This window comes from Ambystoma mexicanum, chromosome 1p (assembly GCF_040938575.1).
Source record: "Ambystoma mexicanum isolate Mex_15411 chromosome 1p, UKY_AmexF1_1, whole genome shotgun sequence".
In the NCBI taxonomy this organism is placed as follows: Eukaryota; Metazoa; Chordata; class Amphibia; order Caudata; family Ambystomatidae; genus Ambystoma; species Ambystoma mexicanum.
Window position 1 is genome coordinate 1,307,718,980 of NC_090921.1, and position 24,314 is coordinate 1,307,743,293.

The following is a 24,314-nucleotide window of genomic DNA, read 5'->3' on the forward strand; positions in this document are numbered from 1 at the left end:
TGCTTATAAGAAGGAAGACTTATAAATCCAGCTTCTCTGACTCAGAAAAAGGCTGTGTAATGCATCCCCTTCTTTGAAATAAATCGATGACGACTTTTCAACACACATATGTTACATGTTGCAGCGTATGAATGGTCTGAAATAATACAAACGTAACATGTATTTTCTCTCTGGTTTCCTTGCAGAGCCACCGCCGCCGGTAAGTTTCTTGCTATTCCCTCTCTGCAGCGGTAGGTAGCAAGGGCTAGAAGAGAACGTTCATTGCCCCAGCAGTTTATGTTTGTTTGTCTGCCCACCACAGGAGACTCGGACTCTACTCAGTGTAGTCTTCCATCCTTATTGACCCCTTCTCAGCCACCTGCACCAACCACACTCAGCCGAGACCACCATTTCTCTGGCAGGAAGCCAGCTTAGATCACTATTTTTGTGGTGGACACTCAGCCTGCACAACCATGTTCATGGACCACACTGAGCCTTGGTCACCATCATAACGAACCACACTAAAATTAGAACACGATCTTTATGGGCCACTGAGCCTGCCAATCATCTTTATGGGCCACCCAGCCTGCCAATCATCTTTATGGGCCACCCAGCCTGCCAATCATATTTAAGGGCCACAGAGCCTGCCAATCATCTTTATGGGCCACTCAGCCTGCCAATCATATTTAAGGGCCACTCAGCCTGCCAATCATCTTTAAGGCCCACTCAGCCTGCCAATCATCTTTATGGGCCACCCAGCCTTCCAATCATCTTTATCAGCCACCCAGCCGGCCAATCATCTTTATGGGCCACTCAGCCTGCCAATCATATTTAAGGCCCACTCAGCCTGCCAATCATCTTTATGGGCCACCCAGCCTTCCAATCATCTTTATCAGCCACCCAGCCGGCCAATCATCTTTATGGGCCACTCAGCTTGCCAATCATCTTTTTGGAGCACACTCAGCGTTGCTACAGAGCACACACAGGATACAGCACCTTCTTTTTGCATTGCCCACATTCCAGACCCCCCTGTTATGGATTCCACTCACCCTTGATCACCATCTTTGCGGGGCACTCCCAGCTTGGTCCAACAGCGTTCTCAATCACTCTCAGTCTACACTCCCATATTCACAAGAAAGCCTCCGAAAGTTAGGGAAAGCAAGTTAGTTCAAGCTGTGTGTTCTCAGCTGTTTAGTAGTGTCGGAATACCCACGGTACCTTTACCAATATGAACTTTCTCTTATTTCCCCAGACTCCCAGTGGCACAACTCCCCATGCACCTACCACTCCGGTAAGTACAATACTGCTTAGGCATGAGGTAAAAGGTGGTGCATCGTCCGGGGAGGGGATTTCCTGTAATGTCTTTGCTGTACGTGCTCTTTCGGCAACCTATGCATATCTGAAAGGGTTCATATCGCCTTCCCTCCCCTCTTCCTCCCAGTACCTTCTTCCTGCCGGGGGGCAGAAGAGGGGGGTGGTGGCTCCTGGGCTCACATATTTAAACAATGCATGCCCAATGATTGTGGCTTTCTTGTGTAGCCTTCAAAACAGAAGGTCTGTATATCTGTAACAGCGCCACGATGCCCAAGGGCTGATGTACGCTTTAAAAATATGAATAAATAAATAAATAAAGAAGACCAGTGAATCTCACCTCTTAAATTGGCTGACAGGTTGACTGCACACCACATATGCAGAAACTTCTTGGGCCAGGGTTTCCATCCCTTTACAACCATGCAAAGATGTCTCAGTGCAACTGCGGTCACTGCGCTAAACAGTGCAGTCAGGGCTTCTCTGCACTAGGCAGCTCGTTTCATTTCAGCTGCTATCGGTGCACTCTGCAAGGGCCAACATGAAGCATAATGTATTCTACTCTCTGTGCAGGCGCAATGAATACCAAGCGAGCCTAAAATGAGCTGTGGGATCTTGCAGGGAGTATACCACCGACATGTGATGCCATGATGGCCCACATGAGACACAACCCCCATAATCCCACAGGGCCTTGGGGTGTCATTAACCAGTGAGTGGATCTTCCCAGGACCTGGTGTTGTGTGCCGCTGTGAGTTCAAGTCACTGCATGGGTGGCAAGGTAGAACAGGTACCTTGGGTCGTGCAAGGTGGGCACACACTGCTGTCAGACAAAGAGAGGCCAAGGGCCTGATTTACAAAACTGTTTTAACATGGGAAAGTACTCAGAGTACATAGGGGAAGTTCATAAAAGTCAGTACAAGAGGCGAGGCGCCGATGTTTGGCGGCACCACGACGATGTTTGGAAAAACCTAGGTCTAACCTCAAGACATGGAAGGGTCTGGAACTGATGCTGGTTGTGTGTATGCATTCATGTATGTGTAATTTGCACAACACAGGGCTTGACCAACAGGGGACTGTCTTGGCACTATCATGAAATGGCTGAGGCCATAACTGCCATTCGATCAGACTGAAAGAGCCACATTTTAATTACATCTAAAAACTTAATGTGTTATGTTTTAAGTTTCTTGTAAAGCACTTACTCTCTCAGGCATAAACGAGTTGTAACTGCTGAATCGAGAGGAAGACAGCAATGACGATTGAGGCTTGTTGCACGGTCTGAAATTGACAAGACAAGGCTGTTTTTAATTGTGTGTTAAAACTCAAAACATTGACGTGGACAAGAAGGTCTGGAAGTGAGACCTCTTTAAAGGGTCTACCAGTCCAAAGTGGCAACCACTGGCTGACGATCAGGGGCATCATTGCACTGCTATTTTCCAGCAATAAACCCGATACAGCTCTGAAACACTTGTGTATGGGCGCAATATAAATAAAATATCATATCATATGATATCGTGTACCCTGCACACAAAAACTCCTTCCACCAGCAGACTGCAGGCTCAATCTAGAGTTCACAATTGCACAGGGATTATAAGAGGTCAGAGTGCTGGAAAGTTTAGAGCGGGAAGTTGTAGGGGCTTAATATGAAGGCACCATGGAATGCAGAAATCTGAAAGCCATTTTGGCGACCTTGAACTAAATTCTTGCATGAACCGGCAGCCAATGCAGATGATGCGGAGCGATGTGGGCTCTGACAGAGGTGTTCGTTGCAAAGCGAGCAGCACAACTTGCAAATGACTTAAGTCTCTGGATAAGACATTAAGGAACGCATTGCTATTCTCCACGCGTCCATGCGAGTTTCATCTCAGTCCAGCTCTTTCCAATGAGGGCACCACCAATCAGTGCTCCTTGATCGGAGGTGAAAGTGTCTGGTGGGGCGGAAGTGGGTCAGACTTTGGGACCCCAGGGATGGTGTTGCACCGTGAAGGCGTTTGCGCACTAGACCACGAGCATAGAGCGCCAGGACCAGGAAGAGAGTGCGGGGGTGATGCGATCATGATGTTCTGCCCATGCAATGTGTGGTGCTAGCGATCGGGGTGCAGTCCACCAGAATCACATGTTTCTAATGGCAATCATCAAAACAAGTTGCATTTTTACTCAATGAGGTAGTGTCTGTGTATCCCATGGGTACATATCTCATGCAATCCCAACTCGTTCTTGGGTGGTATGTTCAGAGCAAGCGGTACATTATTTAAAATACTCCCTGTTTTTCCGATTACCACCAAGCATATAATTTGGCCCCTAGTGGGCAGGCAGTTAGACTCTGCAGCCCCTTTTCATTCTTCACATTCTTCTATTGTATACGAGGGGTGCCTCGCTGAGGACAGGGTGATATAACTGAACTGCAAACTCAGCATTATCTTGATGCTTGACGTACAACTTCCTGTAACAGCACCTCGATGCCTATGGGCTGCTAGTGCGCTATCCAAATATAAAATAAATAAATAAATAATCAGGTGTTATTTCCCTGATCAACGGTAGTCAGCCTCTTTTTCCTATCAAAAAATGGCCGGTTGAGCCCTTTTTTACTTCTCGATTTATAGTTGACAAAGGAAGACTCTTTGCCTCGAGAGCAGCACTATTTGGCTTGTGAGTGTCTTGTGTACTCGGGCAGACATTTAAAACGTGTTACCCGCTTGCACATGCCTTCAGTGCTAGTTATCAAAACGGAGTGGGTGCACCAAAAGGGGGCCTATTTCGCTAGCAAATAAGATGCATACTGGAGGCAATGGGAATGGTGCTTGATGCCAGAGAGGTAGGGAGGGGAATGCACCAGTAACAGGACAAATCCGTGCTCTTAGTGCAGTCAGGACTATGGTGAATGGAGTTCATTTTCAGTCACTGTGTATTGTCCACCGGGCAATCCATGGCCAAGGAGCCGGGTTTCTGCAGTCCAAGTTCTCTCGATAAATCACAGAACAGGACCTACACTCCGCCACCAACCTACTTATTGTTCCAAGGTTTAACCGGGAAAGGCTTGGCAGCAGATCTTTCTCCATTGCTGCCGCCAAACTTTGGGACAACCTTCCACTGTCACTCAAAACCACTCCCAACCATCTGGGTTTCAGAAGAGCTCTGAAAACCATTCTATTCTAGTCCTCAGCTCTTTTCACTGGTTTTCTTCATGCAAGCAGTTTCCTCTCCAGCGCCATGATGCCCCTGGGCGACCGTGCGCTTTACAAGTTGAGTTAACATAACATATGAAGGTTGAAGGTGGAATCCTTCTCTGGCAGAGGCAATGCTAGGGGGGGCTGAGGAGGTTATAGCCCCGGGTCTTTTGGTTGTAGCCCCTGATAGAAGCCCAGGAGCTAAAATCAAAAGGCTTGCTAGCCCCGAGTCCTGACAGTCCCGATATTAGCGTAGTCCCGGATCTTTTCCAGATCTAGCAACACCCCTGTTGTCTGGAATAAGTAGGGTACCTTCAGAATGCAGAAGTCCAGGAGTCAGGTGCTCTCTGGAATGTAAGGATGTAATACCAATCCTGGACCAGCAGAGTGTGGATAAGGCAACCATGTACACGGGTTGTGTGTAGGACTGGGTTTCCCATGCTTGCCTGCAGCATATCTCTTACCGGGAACCAAAAGGTTGAAGGCCACAAGCTTAAGGAAGTAGAGACGATCGTACCGGGAACCAAAAGGTTGAAGGCCACAAGCTTAAGGAAGTAGAGACGATCGTCACCAGCACATGCTGGTTGCACGCATTGGGCATGTCCCCATTAGAAACTGATAGACCAGCATCTAGCAAAAGGAATGGAAAGAGATGTAGGACAAAGGCTGTCAGATCATGGGGTTGGTAGCTGTCCGGGTAGTGGGCAACCTGCTGAGTCTCCCCTGCTAGGGAAGTCCAAAACATGTCAGCAGCTTTGCAAGTGCCAGCAGTCTCTCCTGGACTGAGATGTGGGGACGCCAAGATCAACATTAAAGAGAAAGATATTCCAACTTTGAGAATCTGGGGTGGTACAGTACCATGTCACGCAAACGTTGTGTGGTAAATGGTGTTGGGTGGTGCACGACTGGGAGCCTCTCGTGACTTTTCTCATGTCTATAACTTATTGCAGGACATTTGTAAAACTGTAACATGCGAAGTGCCAACATGCAGGAAGACAGGCGAAACCCCTGAGATGGATGGCACTAGGGATGAGTGCTGTGAAAAGATTACATGCGGTGAGTTTAAAATGAATTTCTTGATTTTGTGTAAAAACAAGTGTGTTCTGTTGGGGGGAAGGCTCTTTTAAGTGCGCAGGTCTTTTGGAGATACATTCGCCAATCATTTCCAGTACCAGGTGTACCAGCTGTATAAGTAAAATAACAATAACAATCCTGAGGTAAGTGCTATAAACAGCAAACAAGATGCCTCTTACGAGAACTGAATATTGAAAAACGGCACAAGCCTCATTTACATCTCGCTGCACAGGTGTGTTCAGGGCATTTGCGACCCATCTCTACCCGCCTCAGCTCTAACACACTCTCCCAGTCCATATTTCAGCACCTCAGCTCTCAGAGGCCCAGGCACAGGGGTGGACTGGGAACCAAAAGAGGCCCTGGAAATGATGTTCAAAGTGGCCCCGTATTACACATTTTCAGCAAGCCCAAGCCTTTTTCCTATGGGGAAATTTGGAAATACCAAACAAAAGAGGCCCAGGCTGCAGAGGCCTGCTGGGAAATCTCCAGAGTTCCCTATAGGCCAGTCCACCCCTGCCCAGGCAGTCCATACTTCAGGACCTCAGCTCTCAGAGACCCAGGCATTCCATCCCTCCCCACCTCAGAGACCCAGGCATTCCATCCCTCACCACTTCAGCTCTCAAAGACCCAGGCATTCCATCCCTCACCACCTCAGCTCTCAGAGACTCAGGCATTCCATCCCTCACCACCTCAGCTCTCAGAGACCCAGGCATTCCATCCCTCACCACCTCAGCTCTCAGAGACCCAGGCATTCCATCCCTCACCACCTCAGCTCTCAGAGACCCAGGCAGTCCATCCCTCACCACCTCAGCTCTCAGAGACCCAGGCAGCCCATCCCTCACCACCTCAGCACTCAGAGACCCAGGCATTCCATCCCTCACCACCTCAGCTCTCAGAGACCCAGGCATTCCATCCCTCACCACCTCAGCTCTCAGAGACCCAGGCATTTCATCCCTCACCACCTCAGCTCTCAGAGACCCAGGCAGTCCATCCTTCACCACCTCAGCTCTCAGAGAGCCAGGCAGTCCATCCCTCACCACCTCAGTCAGTCTTTTATTGTCTCAGGTCTCGGGGACAAAGTAGCCCACCTCGCACCATGCAATCCATTGAAACCTACCCCAGATGTCACAGAGCACACCAATCCATGTTTCATCACCCCGACTGCCATAGACCTGCCCAGTCGGATGGGAGTCCTGGATGTACAGTGCCCTTAAACTTTGATCCTATTGTCTTTGGGTACTTCTTTCCAGTGCTTGAATTAGTGTCAGGTCGGGTGGTCTTCCTTACTCGGGGTGGCCCTCAGATGTGGCAAGAAGGGACTGTGTGTGGAACAGGGACCGTGGGGACCTGTGGTCTTGCTGCAATGTGCCCTGGACAGTTGCATGTGGGAAATGTGGACTAACCCCCAGTTTGCAGGTCCAAATGTATGTGCATATTTTTTCTGATCTTTCCGACACGGCAGAGCGATACCCCCTATGCAATAATGGGACATGGGCCATACATACAATGGGAAATTCAAAAATTTTATCAAGCATATTTCATTCAAGGAGAGTACTTTAGATGGCCTCATTGTGTGGGGAACAGTGCCTGGCTCTTGGCTCCTGGATGCTGGTCACAGGATATTTGAGTATTGGTTGATGTTTGGCATATTAGAGAGACTCTAAGCCTAGAGGACGCTTTGTAACTTGGACAAGACCCGGATGGGAAAGTCCAACCGCTGAATCCCAGGCGCTGCGAGAAGGCAATGGATAACACACATCTGGGCTTGATTTGACTCCCAATCCCCAGTGACTTAGATATGACTGGCATTGCATGTGTGACCCGTCTCCTCATGAGGGCAACATCTCTGAGTCTAGCGTGATCTAACGTGTGCCTGTCTTCCTCTTTGCCTGTTCTTCCATCAGTGTGCGCGTCCTGTGAGCCAGCTCTGAAATGTGGGTTTGGACATATTGCCGTAGAGGTCTTCCACCCGGACAAGGAATGCTGCCCTAAGTACCACTGTGGTAAGTACACACAAGGAAATGACACGAGTGAGGGGCAAACATTGGCAGGCATTATGAAAGGGATCATTGGGCAACAGAACAATGGATGGGTTTCCCCTACTTCGCTGGCAGAGGGGAAGCAATGAACAGTAATAAACAGGGGTCAAACCAGCGGAATAAAAAGTATGTTCACTCAAAAGGGCATAGTCCCACCGCGCAGAAAGGGAAAAGCCCCTTACTCCACAACACAGATCACCCTACATAAGATGAAAAGAAATTTAAAATACTGTATTTGTTTATTTAAATTTGTATCTTTTTTAAAATGAGTATTAAATCATCTAAAACACATGTACAATGTGCAAAAATATAACATGCAACTGTATAACAAAGATAAAGTGCATAATGTGTTGAAGTGCTAGTTTCAAGTGTTGGCTGCTACAGCGGATAACAAAGAAATAAATCACAAAAGTCCTAGATGTTAATGTGAACGTACCGGGTGGGATGACCCAAACGAGTGAAGGGGATCACTCGGATGGGGAACCCCCGGTCGCCCAAACAAGTCTGAATAAGAGGACAAATAATGTACCAGTAAAGCAATCTAGGCAATGGTAATAATGAAGGGAAAAAAAGGAAAATCAAATTAATTGTAGCAATCAAATTTGTAACAAACTTGAAACTGGAAAAAACTCAACTCAAGAAAAACAGAAAACACACACACACAAATTTGACTATGGGATGCTGTGTGTCGACTACTAAAGTGTCATGCAAGAAATAACAAACAATACAATAAGCATGACACCGTTAGAAAATAGTAGTTTCGATGGAAATAACACATCTAACTTAAAATGCAGATGATGTCCATCTTCTTCAGGACGTAGCATTCCTGTAAACATCATTGGTTCGTGATAATTCATCTGTGTCTTTGTAAGCTGCTCCATATTTAATTTAAAAACTTTTACATTAGCAATTTAGACATGTAAAAGAAAAAAGTTACACCATGATTTCGACTCTTTGGATCTGGTCCCGAAAACCTGTCTATAAGTCCAGGAAATAACAATCCGGCCACGCCAAAAGCAGATCTCAAATGAATTAGATCTTTGAGCAAGCTAAACCATCTCGTAATTGTCAGTCGTAGCCGACCTGATGGTCTATCTGAAGTGATTGAAAGAGAAGATTACTCTGTCCTTGGTATGGCCACGGAGGGAACAATAATTCAATTTATCGATTTGTTCCAAATGCACTGAGCCTCTGAATTCCAATAGGGCTAAAGAAGAACCTGTTCTTTTACATGTCTAAATTGCTAATGTAAAAGTTTTAAAATTAAATCTGGGTAAGCTTACAAAGACAGATGAATTATCAAGAACCAATGATGTTTACGGGAATGCTACATCCTGAAGAAGATGGACATCATCTGCATTTAAGTTAGGTGTGTTATTTCCATCGAAACTACTATTTTATAATATTGTCATGATTATTGTATTGTTTGTTATTTCTTGCATGACACTTTAGTAGTATTTCTTGCATGACACTTTAGTAGTCAACGCATAGCATCCCATAGTCAAATGTTAGTGTGTGTGTTTTCTGTTTTTCTTGAGTTGAGTTTTTTTCCAGTTTCAAGTTTGTTACAAATTTGATTGCTACAATTAATTTGATTTTCCTTTTTTTCCCTTCATTATTACCATTGCCTAGATTGCTTTACTGGTACATTATTTGTCCTCTTATTCAGACTTGTTTGGGCGACCGGGGGTTCCCCATCCGAGTGATCCCCTTCACTCGTTTGGGTCATCCCACCCGGTACGTTCACATTAACATCTAGGACTTTTGTGATTTATTTCTTTGTTATCCGCTGTAGCAGCCAACACTTGAAACTAGCACTTCATCACATTATGCACTTTATCTTTGTTATACAGTTGCATGTTATATTTTTATACATTGCACATGAGTTTTAGATGATTTAATGCTCATTTTAAAAAAGATACAAATTTAAATAAACAAATACAGTATTTTAAATTTCTTTTCGTCTTATGCAGGGTGATCTGTGTTGTGGACTAAGGGGCTCTTCCCTTTCTGCGCGGTGGGACTATGCCCTTTTGAGTGAACATACTTTTTATTCCGCTGGTTTGACCCCTGTTTATTAGGGATCATTGGGCACACATGTGCCCTTGGATCTACAGGGCAGCCTGCACTCACTTCAGATGTTTGAAACCTGCCATGATGAGGGCCATGCGGCTTCAAGGTGTGAGGCAAGACCAGCAGCGCACAGCAAGTACAGGCCGGAGGCAGAGCGCCCAATAACCATGCACGAGGGGAGCTAGGAAGCAGTGAAAGTATAGCATGCTTCCAGTTCCTGCAGTTTGATGTTCAGCAAGGGTTTGGAATTTAGCACTTTGTAGGGGTAATATCAGCTCCGTGCATTACAGGTTTTCAGCCATTAATAACATGACTGTTTAGTGTCCAGTGGTGGTATTATGGCCTTTTACCATTTACAAAGTGCAGCGACTCATCAGAATCCCCAATGGCACTATAGGAACCACCTTAACTTCTAGGAACCACCTTAACCAGAGAAGGATCCTCTGGAAAGAGCTGACACGTGACACTTTCATGAAATGATAGAGCTCATGGAGATGTTTCGTGTCTTCCTTTTGGTTTGTTTTACCAAAATTCATAGGGATGACATCATCCCTGTGAAGAATGGCATCCATACTTTACAGGGATGACTTTGTCGCTGTCAATGATGTGATGAAAATGTCATGCTGTCATGGCTGACACCCGAACTACATTGATTTCTTTCTCGTTCTCGGCCTTCACCCGTTGCTCTCCCGAAACCGGAAGTATGTCCGTTTTCATTTTAGATATTGCTTTTCTCAAGTCATGCGTCGTCTCTTAGGTTAAAGCAAATGCCAGGACTAAACCCTCTCACGCTTCTCTTCAAGGCACTGAAGGTACCTTGGCCCCAAGATAGGAACGCCTTTTGGGTCGAAAAGCACTAACACTAGATTCCTGTATCCTTTTATGTCCTGTCACCATCAGAGTGCCCCTCAACGTGCCCCCCGGCTGAGGACTGTGAACCTGGCTACAACTCGGTAGAGAGAAGTGATCCAGACAATGTGTGTTGTCCGGCTTTCGACTGTGGTAAGTCTAACAATCCACTAAAACCTTGTTTTGAGGCAGCTGCCATGAAATGAAGGCACGAGAAGCAGAAAACTAAAGTTGTAGGGACATGCACCAAAGGGTCGAGCAGAGCAAAAGGGCGGGGCATCGCTTCAGCACAAGGAGCACTGCAGTGGCACAGGAATCACACATGTTTAGGTGACTGCAGCACAGAGGTCAGGCATAGGATGAGGAGGTGGTGAAGAAGCAGCACAGGCCTCAGGAACAGGAGGAAGAGGTGAAGGAGCAGCAGCACTTAGATCAGGCAGCGCATTAGGAGGTGGCACAGCAGCAGCAGAGATCATGTGAAGAATGAGGAAGTGATGGAACAGCAGTACAGGGATCTGGCAGACAATTAGGAGGGGACAGAGCAGCAGCTCAGATATCAGGCAGAGGGTGAGGAGGGGATGGAACTGTGGCACAAGATCAGTCAGAGTATGGGGTGATTACAAGCAGCAGCACAGAGACCAGGCAGAGGATGCAGAGGTGATGGAACAGTGGCACAGAGATCAGTCAGAGGATGGGCAGGTTACGAGCAGCAGCACAGAGATCAGGCCGAGGATGAGAAGGTGATGGAACAGTGGCACAGAGATCAGTCAGAGTATGGGGAGATTACAAGCAGCAGCACTTAGACCAGAAAGAGGATGAGAAGGTGATGGAACAGTGGCACAGACATCAGTCAGAGTATGGGGAGATTACAAGCAGCAGCACATAGACCAGACAGAGAAAGAGAAGGTGATGGAACAGTGGCACAGAGATCAGTCAGAGGATGTGCAGGTTAAGAGCAGCAGCACAGAGACCAGGCAGAGGATGAGAAGGTGATGGAGCAGTGGCAAAGAGATCAGTCAGAGTATGGGGAGATTACGAGCAGCAGCACAGAGAGCAGGCAGCAGATTTGTGGGCGTCACAAGTGGCTGCATAGAGATCAAAAACAGGATGAGATTGTGATGGAGCAGCAGCACAAAAATCAGACAGAGGGTGAGGAGGTATACAAGCAGAAGGCAATTTAAAACCTGAAGTAGGAATGACGTCCAGAGAACAATGGGAAGGGTCATGGGACCACCACAAATACAATGTGTGGGCAAAACTAGATTTGGAAATATGAATGGAATGAATACCGCCCCACCACCTTTGCACACTATGGTATATTCCAATAATCACAACTGCTATTGATTTTCATTCCAAATGTCACCCTGACTCCTGTTGTAAGAATCTATGGGAGCAGAATCAGCATCGGTCCCATGGGCAGGAGAATCTATTGTAAAACTGCCACTTTAAATAAATGCTCTCCCGCCCCAGAAGGCAACTTTTGTGAGAATCCGGAAGTCCATATTCCAGCCCCATTTCCCTGGAGATCTGTGAGAGTTGTTGGGAGGTAGAATTTGGAGCACAGGCCTTGACTGAAAGTGAAGAGTGTCAGCTAGAAGCTGCCACTGACTGGACAGGGGTAATCTGTGTCAATCTGCTCCACGGTGCACCCCAAAATAATATATGAATTCGGGACCATTGTTGGTCACTTGGAGCTTCACTCACAGCCCCGAATCATACACAGATCCAATACTGTGTGAACCGGAAGGATTGGTTTTATGGATGTGTCCAGTGTGAGCTAGACCTAGGGTGTTCCACGAGGATCGTAGTAGTGCAGTGTGGCACGACAATGTCGTTAGACCTAAAGTGGGTGCGCGGGAGCGGTGAATGCCGAATTGCCCTCCCACATCACAGAGCTCAGCCAATCAGACCCCTTACCCCCAAGAGACTGACCTCGAAACCTGCTGTTATGCTTCAGTCTACAAAGATGGGCATTTTAGGGTTTAATTGTGCAGTGCATTTTTATGTATTGAAAAAATACAAAAATAAAACAAATATTTCTCTCATTTTCCTTTCAGTGCCAGAGACAACAGTAAGTCTTTTCCCTTTTTCATTCTATAACACATAGAGAAATTGCATGTTGGTGCATGTTAGTGTTTCTCTGTTAGCACCACACACCCACCTTAACTCGCCCCCCCCAAAAGCAACCAATAGATGTTAAAAAAAAGTGTTATCATAACGATGTATATGCATTAAAAAAACAATTATTTTTTTAACACTACTACTTCGGATAAAATGTGTTCTCTAATCGCGCTTTTTTTTTGCCCTCTGCAGACTCCTACCACCCACATCACTACACCGGTCACAACAACACTGACTCCCACTCCGGTATGTTCCCAAGTGGTAACGCCTCCTTGAAAAGCTATTGTGAAGAAAAGGGATAGATTGCGTGTCTTTACTCTACTTGCTTTTAACAGTGTGCCATTCAACAGTGGGCCCCTATGCAGTGTGCCTCTGAGCAGTTTTCCCCTGAACAGTGGGCCCCTCCGCTGTACAGCACTGGGATCCTCAAGCAGTCTGGGTTGGTTGCATGGCTGTGGGTCACTCATGGCATGTGGTTCTGAGAGCAGCGCCTGTGGCAGGGAGGTGGGGCATTCAATGCATGCAGCTTCCAGCTTGTGTGAGTGAGGCCACTATAAACCTCCTAGATCAGGAATCCTAGCCACTGCTAGATTCTCTTCCCAGGGCGAGGGCGAAACGCACACATGATCCACCCTTCCAGGTGCCTGTGGCCATTTGCCCGTGGTTTGGTGGTAGATGCCACTGCATTTCCTGTCCTGAGTCGGCAGTACTACTTCAGAGCAATTTTGAACCCACACTTGTGTGATTGGGAAAAAACCTGTAAATTCATCTTGTGGTTTAGGGTGGGGGGGAGGGGGTTGCTGAGTCAGCAGCCAGTTTTGTAAGGCATGAGGTCCGTGTGGCGCCATGGAAACATTCCTGATGGCATGACACATGGCTTGCTGTAAAGTGGTCTATTCAAAAGTAGTCCTTGCATGAACCTGGACTCTCGTGGGAGAAAGCACAGCCGATCATCCTCAGAGTGGGACTAGGCGATAGGTGGAGCAAGCCGCATGCGCCATGAAATGATACCTGCGGCGTATAAATGTGGCACTAAAAAGCAGGCTTAAATGTATTGTGGAGAGGGCATTCCCATTCGCTGTTCTCGGAATCCAGGATGACTACGGTGGAGAAGAGGGCCAATGACCCGGGTCAAGTCAAGAAGGCAGAATATCTCATGTGAGGATGGCCAGGACACCTACCCACAATTCAGTGGGCAAAAGAGCAAGACAGGAACACGCAATAATAGTCATAGAAAGAGGAAACTCTAAAAGATTAGCATCTAACTCCTCCTAGTGGCTGGTCCTCCCAAAAGGAAAAGATGATGTGTATTCGTGCTCTGTGGGGCAAACAATCGAAACGATTTGATACTGACCTCAGTCTGTCAGAGGTAATGTAAGGAGGGTTCAGAGTTTGTCAATAGGAGGTAGCGTCAACCTGCAGCACTCCAGATGCTTTGAACTAAAACTCCTATGATCTCTCCCCATTGACTATGCTGGCTAGGGCTGATGGGAGTTGTATTTTAAATCCTCTTGTGAGCCAAAGGCATCAATGCCAAGAACCTTCATGGGCTGGAGGATTTGTCGTTCAGAACATGTTCCGTAATCTTGAAACATGAAAACTATGCTGCATCCACGGTATTGTCAAAGTTACTGCAGAAACCAGGACGATGGGCGTGAACGCCCACATGCAATGTGTGTCTGTTCGCTTCCCGTCTTGAACTCTGTTGTATGTGTTATCTCAATGCAGGACCTGTGCCTTTTTGTGACATGTGTGCCACCATCAGGGTGCAAGAAGACAGGCGAAACTCCACGCCAGATCGAAGATGGCTCTGGCGAAGACCCATGCTGTCCTGAATATATCTGTGGTGAGTTGGCAGAGAGTGCTCAGTGCTGGGTGAGGAGGACGTGAACTGTAGGCCTATGTTTTAATGTGCCCAGGTGCTCAAAAAAGGTACATTGCACCTTTGCAAGGAGAGCAATACTATGACGAAGCCCTTTTTTTTATTACCTAAAACAGATAGCATGCATGTTAGAGAAGCCAGCAAATAATGAGGAGAGGCCCCCTGTTAAGATTAAGTGTCAGGCTATTATGCAGGTCTATGCAAAAAGGACGAGCATACTCGTCCTTGGCACTTACTGGGTTAATACAAATGTCAGTGCAGAGGCAGCAGCCCACTTTTGATGCTACCCTAAAGTGCTGCTGCATTATGTGCACTGGAGGGTGTGGCCATCCTAGTGCTCTGCCCAGCCTGAACTCCACTAGTTGACCTGTGGGAGGCACTGGCTATCAGACGAGCATTCTCAGAATTTAACTGCTCAGCCTACTTTGGCGCAGAAGACATTTAAAAAAAAACATTTAGGGAACGATTCATGGAATATTTGCCCGGTTCAAAATGAATTTGCACTGCCGAAAAGTGACTTTGCACTGCCGACACAAAGTCCGGGAAAAGTCATTTTGTACTGCCATTATAAAATAGATTTATGTTGTGTACCTCACCCGGCCCTGAAATGCACAACATAAATTAAGACGGTTTATAGTGATAGCATCGAATGCAAAAGCATCTAATGCAAAAGCCTCGAAAGAAATGCATCGAAAAATGCATTTTTTAAACATTTTTTAATGGGGGTCCCTCTCCCAACCCCTGTTTTTTTAGCCCTTAAAACCCATTTTAATAAAAAAAAACCTTTACCTACAACAAAAAATTCATTTTTACAAGGCTTTTGCATTTGATGCTTTTGCATTCGATGCATTGTATTCGATGGAATCACCGGATACCATTAAGACCCCCCTTCACCAAGGAATTTACACTTCCATGGGCATTTCTCATTGTTTGAGCTTTCACAAGTCCCTCAGTTCTCTTACCTTCAACTCTTGGTGCCCATTCTACTCTATCTACCCGATTATCTCACTGCTGAAGCCCGTCCGGCCAATCACCGACAATCTGTGGTAGGTTGAAATGCATCTGCTTCAATGCCGTCAGTACCAAGCCCGCCACTGGCAGCTGCGTCGCAGGGCTTAAGGGGTTGGGGTTTAGATGGTGGTGGGAGGGAGCAGTAAAGAGATTTTATGCAGCTCTATGTTGAAATACCGAATTTAAAATAACGAGGCGGAAAAGGCAGAGGTTATTTTGTCGAATTTCGGAAAGGCCCTTTCTCTTTTTGTGCTTAAAAAAACACGGGGAGACCCCACGCAGCCTCTTCCCCACATTCCCCCTTCATTATTTTATTCCCTTACCCCACCCCATCTATTTTATGCTTTAAAAAGTGCAAACAAATGGAAAAATGTGATCAAAATAACTCCGCGTTTTCTGCCTCCTTATTTTGTCATTCGTTTTTATGTGGGAGTACCGTTTATGCAGGGGTATCCTTAATAAAAAGCTAGCATTACTCCATAGAAGCACCACAAGGTTAGCAGGGACTGAACAATTGCCCAGCTTCTGGAATTCAGAGAAACGCTAAACCTAGTCGTGATTATCAGACTTATCCAGATGTTTCCCGCTACCACAGATCTCGTTTGGTCAGTCCTTTCCTGGTGTGTAGGAATCCTTAAATGTGGCTGTGATGTACACATCTGTGTTTATTCTTTATCTAGCATTACAAGGAAATGTTGCATAGGATATTTTTACATTTTTAAAAAATATATTCTTACCCTACCTCCTGCTGCATCCTATCATGAAAGATGGATATTGTAGTGTAATAAACTAGCAAAAAGTGTTGCGTCAGTCTTCCATGCACTCCTGGGCAGTGCCTCGCCCTGTGGCAGGCTAAGGGTGCTCAGTTCTCACAAGAGGTACCACGTCTCTGGGATCTAAATCTATGTTTACGTGTTAACATGCCTGCAGGCACATCTGTGCAATAGGATATTATAGGCCTGTAGCACAGTAAATGGCATAAATGAGTGCTGAGATTGTCTTGTTTCTTAAATTGGGCCCTGGCTCTTGCTGCAATAATGGGGTGCTGTGTTTGTCTTCCCATATTCTCCTACCATCAGAATGCCAGCCATGCCCCACTCCTCAAATCTGTGGCTACGGGTATCATACTCTAGAAAGTTTTGACGCAGACAAGGAGTGCTGCCCGAATTACCGATGTGGTAAGTGCAATGCCATTATTTTAAAAATAAAAGTTGCTGGAAAGTTATAGGCAAGCAACAGAACATGCCTAGCATTCGTTACTGAGTACATGGACATAACCGGCCCTGCTGCCTCCAGGCGGCGCCATGGCAGAGTTGAAACTTTTGTTTTCACTAATCGGCAAGGTAGTTAAAACGAATGAGGCACTAATGAGATTGCACATGAATAAGCAGTATTTGCACATGTGCAAGACGGGTTTGCACATGTGCGAATGTACCCTAGTATAGGCTCAAAGAGACTTCTGCTAACAGCAATGGCAAACACAGGACAGAGGTAATAAAAGTGGCTTCAGTAAATATTAGTGGGGATGAGGAGATGGCCGGTAACTGTGTTCTGATGAGTGTAGAGGGAATCTCCTAGAGGCAGCCATGGAGGAGAGGGGATGTTTGTGGAGTCCAGGGTGTTCCAGGTAGAAGATGTAGCGGTCGCTATGACATGTCTATTGGGGCCAGTAGTAAGTGAGCGGTAGAATGAATGACTGGGGATACATTGAGTATTCCTATTTTTTAATATTCATGTGGGAAAAATGAAAACTAGTCTTTGTTGCTATTGGCACGTGATATTATTGCAGCCTTCACTTCTTTAAGTAGATACTTTGGCAGTCGGTATTTTTTACAGTCAATGCTGTCCCATCGACTATGAAAACACACTTACATGTTTCTTCTCTTTCTCTTTCAGTGCCCAATCCAGAAACAACAGTAAGTCCCAGGTCCTTTTCTTCCAGCTTGAGATCGTGATGTTTGCTCCGCCCCAGCAACGCGTACTCGCTGCGCTCCACCTGGCCAGCACATTGGGGGCATTTAACCTTCCTACCACGTTCCAGTGTCAGGAATGATACCGGTTCAAGGCCAGGCCCATCCCGCCAGCCCAATCACCTGTATCCTATAAACGGTCTCCGGCTTTCCCCATGTAGACTTTGGTCCCAGTTCCCAGCTGGTCATTCCGTGGCATATTTCCAGCCCCTTAGATGTTTCCTCGGGCCATTGTTTGCAGTGCATCAGTACGAATGCAGATACCTGGGCCTTATACAGCGCGCCCCTAGATGCGAAGCAGTGGATCGCTGTAAGACCCTTGTCTTGTCCATATTATTGAACCCTATTACTCCACCCCCTTGGGTGGAGTAATAGAGTTCAATAATATGGATACGACAGGGAAATGGAGGGCATAGGTTAGAGAGGAAAAAGGGTACCCCAATATGATTCAGGTGGTGGTGGATACGAAGCTGTGCTCCTGTTAAAGCTATAAGCCACTATGCGGCCCCTCCTTCAGCTTCCCAGCCTTTCCCTGTGCTAGTGCTTAACGACTTTAGAAGAAAATAAAACGTGGAATTAAATTTTAGGCGCTTTGATGTTATGCTAAAATGGCAAATAGAAGTCCGAAAACCTAATTTATGGTTATAGAGGGTGGGGGGGGGGGGTGGGGATGGTGGCGCAGGCTTAGTACTGAGGTAAAAAAGACTATTCCAGGTGTGGGAAAGGATGGAGGCCTCAACCACGCAACATCTCCTGCTTCGCCTGATGCCCCATTGCCTTCTCAGAACTGCCCCTGCCCTATGCCTGGGCCAGGAATACTGTGCCCTGTGCACCCTTTTATCCCCAGCACGTTTGCTGGCAGGTTGTACCTCCTTGCCATGCTTTATCCTCAGTGTACCCCTTATCACAGATGCCCACAGCATGCTACGCCTAGTATTGTAACCTTTACTCTATGAGTACTCATCTGATGGCCACCATTGCACTAATACTCTTTTTCTTCACCCTTTCCAGACTCCAACGATGCCCACAACTCGGGTAAGTTCCATGCTGGCTGTGCTGAGAGGATAGCCAGTGGTTAATAATGGGTTAGTCGACCGTGTGTTGGGCAACCTAAAGAATCAGTTCCAGTTAGGCTTTGAATAATGCACAAGGTTTGTCACAGGGACCGTTGATGTCACTGGGTTCCCATGGACTTCAATGGTTTATGTTGTCTTCCATGCTGACCACCACTGTTGTCCAAAAAGGTTTAGAAACCTGGAAGACTGGCGTTTGCATCTGCTCTCTGGCCATAAAATGCCCGCTATGTCCCGAAACCTGCATCTGGTGACTTTGCTGGGCTTCTCGTCACCCGATCAATACCACATGGACATCACCCCTAAGTAGATTGGCATTCTGTGGAACTTTGGAAGTCAGTTTGGTTCAGACACAGAGTGGGCACTAGCCACTTATCTGTGACAGTCTCCCACCCGCCCCATCATCTCCATCCATTGACTGTAATGAAATCCTCCTCAGCCAATTAGAATCACAGCAGTATTGCCCAGGAGGAGAATAGTACCTGTGAAACTTTGAAATGTATTTTCGCTGCACGAGAGCTAACCCGCTTTGACCAGACCCCACAATTCAGCCCCATGGAGACTTGCTTCTATTCCGTCAGCCTCTTATACTTTTTGCAGTTGTCCAATGGCTTTATTCTCATATAGGCTTTGCAAACAATGGAATGTTGTACTAAGAGTGCATTGGACTTCCTTTTTTGTGTGGTCCAGGAGCCTCCCTGTTCAAATCTGATACCCAAATTGTTGAATGTTGTGACTTCCTCCAAGATATCTCCATTCAACTCATTGTATAGACTGCATGTTTTTACTCTGTTTCTTGCACAGGCCTTTACCTTAATGTTCTAATGGTTTATCGATAGACTCATATGGCTTCAGACCTCATTAAATCTTGCCACTTTTTTTTCAAACGTTCACATTTCTTTTAAACCCGCGTAGCGTCGTCTGCATATAACAATATGCATGCAGACTTTTAGAGAGAGTGCGTCTGATTCTGAATCTGTCGGCTCTACCACCAGTCTACTTTTGATATCAAGACAGAAGAGAACCGAAGCCACACTCAGCCTTGTCTAACGCCTTTCTCGATGCGTTTCCACCATTTCAACCCCACCTGACTGCGGCACAATATTCATGTATAATTTTGAATAGGCTGAATCAGGGAGCTCTCAACCTTCAAGCATGCTAACGCAAGCACAACTGGTCTCTGAATACTGCACCAAAGGTGGCCTTTTAAGTAATCAAGGCTATGTGGAGCTTTTGTCTCCTCGGTGCCACGTATTTATCGATCAGTAGATAGAACCCAAGGCACAGATGGATTGTTTCAATTCCCTTCTGGGAACCCGCTGGAAAATGGGGCATTGCCCCTGGATCTAAGATCCATTCTTCCAGTCGTATCAGTAGAACCTTTCCAAACACCTCGTCGGTGGAGTCCCGAAGGGAAAGTGTTGGGAATTTCTGGGATCACTCCCCCTTTTTTCTATCAGCGGATGATTTCCGCTCTCAACCGTGATCACCAAACCTTATTTAATTCAAGTGCGGCATTAATTAACTTAATCCCATCAGCACCAGTGGCCAGATTAAAGGAACTTTCCCTTGTGCAAGTGTATCCATATGTATCTTTTTTGCACAAGGGCAATTTTTCCCCTGCTGCTTATCACATGTCAAACTGCACTTGTCATGGTGAAAAGGTTTACGTATGTGTCGTAGTGTTTTTAAAAATAGGGCAAATTTTGTCCTAGTGCTAATACCGTGCAAACTCGCACTTGCACCGGTGCAAAATTTCTGTAAAAAGGCCGCCGATGCTAACTTCATTTTTTAAGAGATCAGCAGTGTCGCCATCCAGGCCCGCAGCTCTTCCCGTTGCTCGTGGAAAAGCTACAGTCGCGTCCTTGACTATGATAATAATCCTTTTTTGTTCTGTCACTGGCTGCTGGTTTTGGAATAGATCGATAGCAGGACCACCAAGGCTCCTTACTTCATTTATTTCAGTGTTTTGTAGAGCACCTCATATCACCTTGCGGCTCCTCCAAAACCTCGCCCCGGCAGGCGATTTGGTGTCCGGCTGGGTCCGCCTTCCGGGTTGAACAGCTGTCGCCATTGGCTATAGGTGTATTTTGTCTAGAGATCTTCAGCTAATGGAGTGGGCCAGTGAGTAAGCGCATTTTATCCACTTAGGGGCCCTGGTTAAGCTTCATACCCATCATCAAAAAAGGCCTACACCAGCTGTCTGCAATGAGGGAACCTGTTCACCGGGCCACCTGCACGTGCAGGGAGGGGTAACTCCCCTACCCTCACCATACTAGCCCAGCCAGACGGAACTGAGTCCACTCGGAAATAAGAGTGTTCCCCGGTGTGATGGATGCCTGGAACCTCTAGATGGCTGCTAGAAGCCTGAGGGTGGTTGTTCTGCTGGTCTACTAGGACTTCTGTGCATAGCTCTGTCATCCCTCCCCACCCCCCAGGCCCACTGTAGGAGATGCTGTGCTGCCTTCGCAGGGCGTACTACAGGCCCACACGATGGTTGTGTGAGTTCACCAGAGACCTACTCTTCTGACTGAAGTGCGCGGGGGAAGTAAGGGGGCGGGATTCAGCTCCAATTCAAAGGCTGGGCACGAAACCTTTCAAAGACATGGTTACGTGTAGTTTTAATTAAGATTTGGAGGGGAGAAGGACTTTTCTGTACGGTGTGGATAGCTGGAATTTCTGGGTGTGCACTTCTTAAACCCATGTGCATCGGTATTGCGCCAGCTGGCCATTCACATAGCCTATGTGGCACCTTGCACGCATACTGTACACACGTGTTTAACCGGGTCATTATGTTGGGTGTGGATATTGCCAGTTGTGCCTGACTGCTAGCATGATGGCGTGTTAGCAAATGTGAGCCTGCAGGCGGCGTTCTTTGGAACTCGGAGCTTTGCTCCTGACATGTGTGCTTTGCCCCCCACATTTCAGGATCATTGCGAGGGTCTCACGTGCAGCCTGCCCCCGCACTGCAGCAGGACTGGGGAGACCGCCGTGGAGCAGGAAGGCTCTGGAGAGGATGACTGCTGCCCTGAGTACTCGTGCGGTGAGTGCTGGAGGCTGGACACTGGAGGATGGATTCTCTGGAGAGAACTCTACAAGTAGCCACACACTGGATGGGAGGGTTCAGGGGGTTCACTGGGACACCCATAACATAGAGGACCGGCCTCCAGAGCCGAGCCATTGACCTCCTGGAGGAACAAAGCTAAGAAAGTGAAGAGCTATAACAGTACAACGCGAGGAAGAAAAGGGGGCGCAGGGATCTGGGAGGAGACGAGGGGCTGCGAGGTGTAGCAGCTCCAAAGTGACCCTAGCACTCATTCACACCCACGTGTGCCATCTCTCACGAGTCCTATCTCTCAGGGTCTCTCTAGAGCATCTCCCACTCTGTCTGAGAACGTATCAGCCATTACCTTTGTGCCCGTTTTGCGTAGCTCCACCCCCCCCCACTTTCTTAGCTCGTTTGATTGATACAGTCGATCCCCAACTATCTCACCCCTCCCGTCCATTCCTCCTCTCTTTCTCAGCTCACGTAGGGCCCATCCACTCCGCCTCTCCCTGTGTCATCCCCTTAGGTCAAGCCCAGTCTGTCTCTCCGTGTCTCACCCCCATAGGGCCAACCCAGCCCGTCTCTCCCTGTCTCATCCCCCTTAGGGCCCATCCAGTCCGCCTCTCCCTGTTTCATCTCCTTAGGGCCCGTCCAGTCTGTCTCTCCCTGTCTCATCCCCCTTAGGGACCATCCAGTCCGCCTCTCCCTGTCTCATCCCCCTTAGGGCCCATCCACTCTGCCTCTCCCTGTCTCATCCCCTTAGGTCAAGCCCAGTCTGTCTCTCCGTGTCTCACCCCCGTAGGGCCCGTCCAGTCTGTCCCTCCCTGTCTCATCCCCTTAGGGCAAGCTTAGTCTGTCTCTCCCTGTCTCATCCCCTTAGGGCCCATCCAGCCCGTCTCTCCCTGTCTCATCCCCCATAGGGCCCATCCAGTCCGCCTCTCCCTGTTTCATCCCCTTAGGGCCCATCCAGTCTGTCTCTCCCTTTCTCATCCCCCATAGGGCCCATCCAGTCTGTCTCTCCCTTTCTCATCCCCCACAGGGTCCATCCAGTCCGCCTCTCCCTGTCTCATCCCCCATAGGGACCATCCACTCCGCCTCTCCCTGTTTCATCCCCGTAGGGCCCGTCCAGTCTGTCTCTCCCGGTCTCATCCCCTTAGGGCCCATCCAGCCCGTCTCTCCCTGTCTCATCCCCCTTAGGGCCCATCCACTCCGCCTCTCCCTGTTTCATCCCCTTAGGGCCCATCCACTCCGCCTCTCCCTGTTTCATCCCCGTAGGGCCCGTCCAGTCTGTCTCTCCCGGTCTCATCTCCTTAGGGCCCGTCCAGTCTGTCCCTCCCTGTCTCATCCCCTTAGGGCCCATCCAGCCCGTCTCTCCCTGTCTCATCCCCCTTAGGGCCCATCCACTCCGCCTCTCCCTGTCTCATCCCCCTTAGGGCCCATCCACTCCGCCTCTCCCTGTCTCATCCCCTTAGGTCAAGCCCAGTCTGTCTCTCCGTGTCTCACCCCGTAGGGCCCGTCCAGTCTGTCCCTCCCTGTTCCATCCCCCTTAGGGCCCATCCACTCCGCCTCTCCCTGTCTCATCCCCTTAGGTCAAGCCCAGTCTATCTCTCTGTGTCTCACCCCCATAGGGCCCGTCCAGTCTGTCCCTCCCTGTCTCATCCCCTTCGGGCAAGCTTAGTCTGTCTCTCCCTGTCTCATCCCCTTAGGGCCCATCCAGCCCGTCTCTCCCTGTCACATCCCCCGTAGGGCCCATCCAGTCTGTCTCTCCCTGTCTCATCCCCGTAGGGCCCATCCAGCCCGTCTCTCCCTGTCTCATCCCGTTAGGGCCCACCCTGCCCATCTGTTTGCCTCTCATCACTCTTAGGGCCCATCCAGCCCACCTCTACCTATCCCAACTCCCATAGGGCCCATCCAGTTCTCATAATTCAATCTCCTCCTTCTGTACCATGGTCTGATGCAGCCCCAAATGAGCATTATTCGCAATCGCCATTGGGAAAGGAAGCAACTGGCTGCCTCGTCTCGCACTCCCCATTGCTATTTCTCAGGGCTCCTGCAATTCATTTCAATCTACTTAATGGGAGCCTTGACACTGCGTGTTCTACATCATTGCCAGTTGGAAATCGGTCGTAGGCTCCACTGCACACTCGCCTGGCACACACAGAACCTGACACATCCCCTTCTTACCCTCATGCCGCATAGTGCGTGCTCTAAGAGTGCGCTTGATTTCTGCGTGCCTGGCTCCTCTGGGTGCACATGGCGCTAATACCCTCCTGTGTTCCTCTTTCCATGACCTGCCATCAGAATGTGGCCCCTGCTCCGCTGCTGCCGACTGCCAGCAGGGATTCCGCCTGGTGAAATCTTTCGACCCAGAAACTGAATGCTGTGCCCGATACACCTGCGGTAAGTACTGAGACAGAGAGTGCAATGAAGCGCAGGTGAAGAGAAGTGGGTGGGGAGGTGATACCAAGGCAGAGTGCAGATGGGATGGACATCCAACCCTACTGTATGCCAGAAAATAATATCACACAAAAAGGCAAAGGAGCTCTAATACAAGCCTTCTCTCGCGATGCGGTGGCTCCATCATCAACTCTTCGGAGCCTGTCCTCTCCGGGTCCAACCCTAGGCTTTGGCACAGGTTAAAGATCTTGGCCACACCGGGTCTCTTCCCTCTCACCATGGCTTCTGAGCATGCCCTCTCCGGGTCCATCCCTAGGCTATGGCACAG

At 48.0% G+C, this 24,314-nt stretch overlaps 1 protein-coding gene across 1 annotated transcript; it reads left to right on the top strand.

The window, feature by feature from the left end:
* Positions 1-1,176: 1,176 nt before the first annotated feature.
* On the top strand, positions 1,177-24,015 carry LOC138453403 (otogelin-like protein). Its single transcript, XM_069606220.1, has 12 exons — positions 1,177-1,270; positions 5,402-5,507; positions 7,430-7,528; positions 10,538-10,639; positions 12,544-12,557; positions 12,800-12,853; positions 14,336-14,453; positions 16,580-16,678; positions 17,397-17,416; positions 18,482-18,505; positions 21,472-21,586; positions 23,891-24,015. The coding sequence occupies exons 1-12, from the start codon at positions 1,208-1,210 to the stop codon at positions 23,998-24,000; spliced, it is 924 nt and encodes a 307-aa protein (XP_069462321.1). The 5' UTR covers positions 1,177-1,207; the 3' UTR covers positions 24,001-24,015.
* The last annotated feature ends 299 nt before the right edge of the window (positions 24,016-24,314 follow it).

Bases quoted from the DNA above. Each gene is read 5' to 3' on its own strand.
- LOC138453403 (XM_069606220.1), top strand. From the start codon at position 1,208: ATGAACTTTCTCTTATTTCCCCAGACTCCCAGTGGCACAACTCCCCAT. The intron at 16,679-17,396 runs GTAAGTGCAATG...TTTCTCTTTCAG, and splicing joins CTGCCCGAATTACCGATGTG to TGCCCAATCCAGAAACAACA. The intron at 17,417-18,481 runs GTAAGTCCCAGG...CACCCTTTCCAG, and splicing joins TGCCCAATCCAGAAACAACA to ACTCCAACGATGCCCACAAC.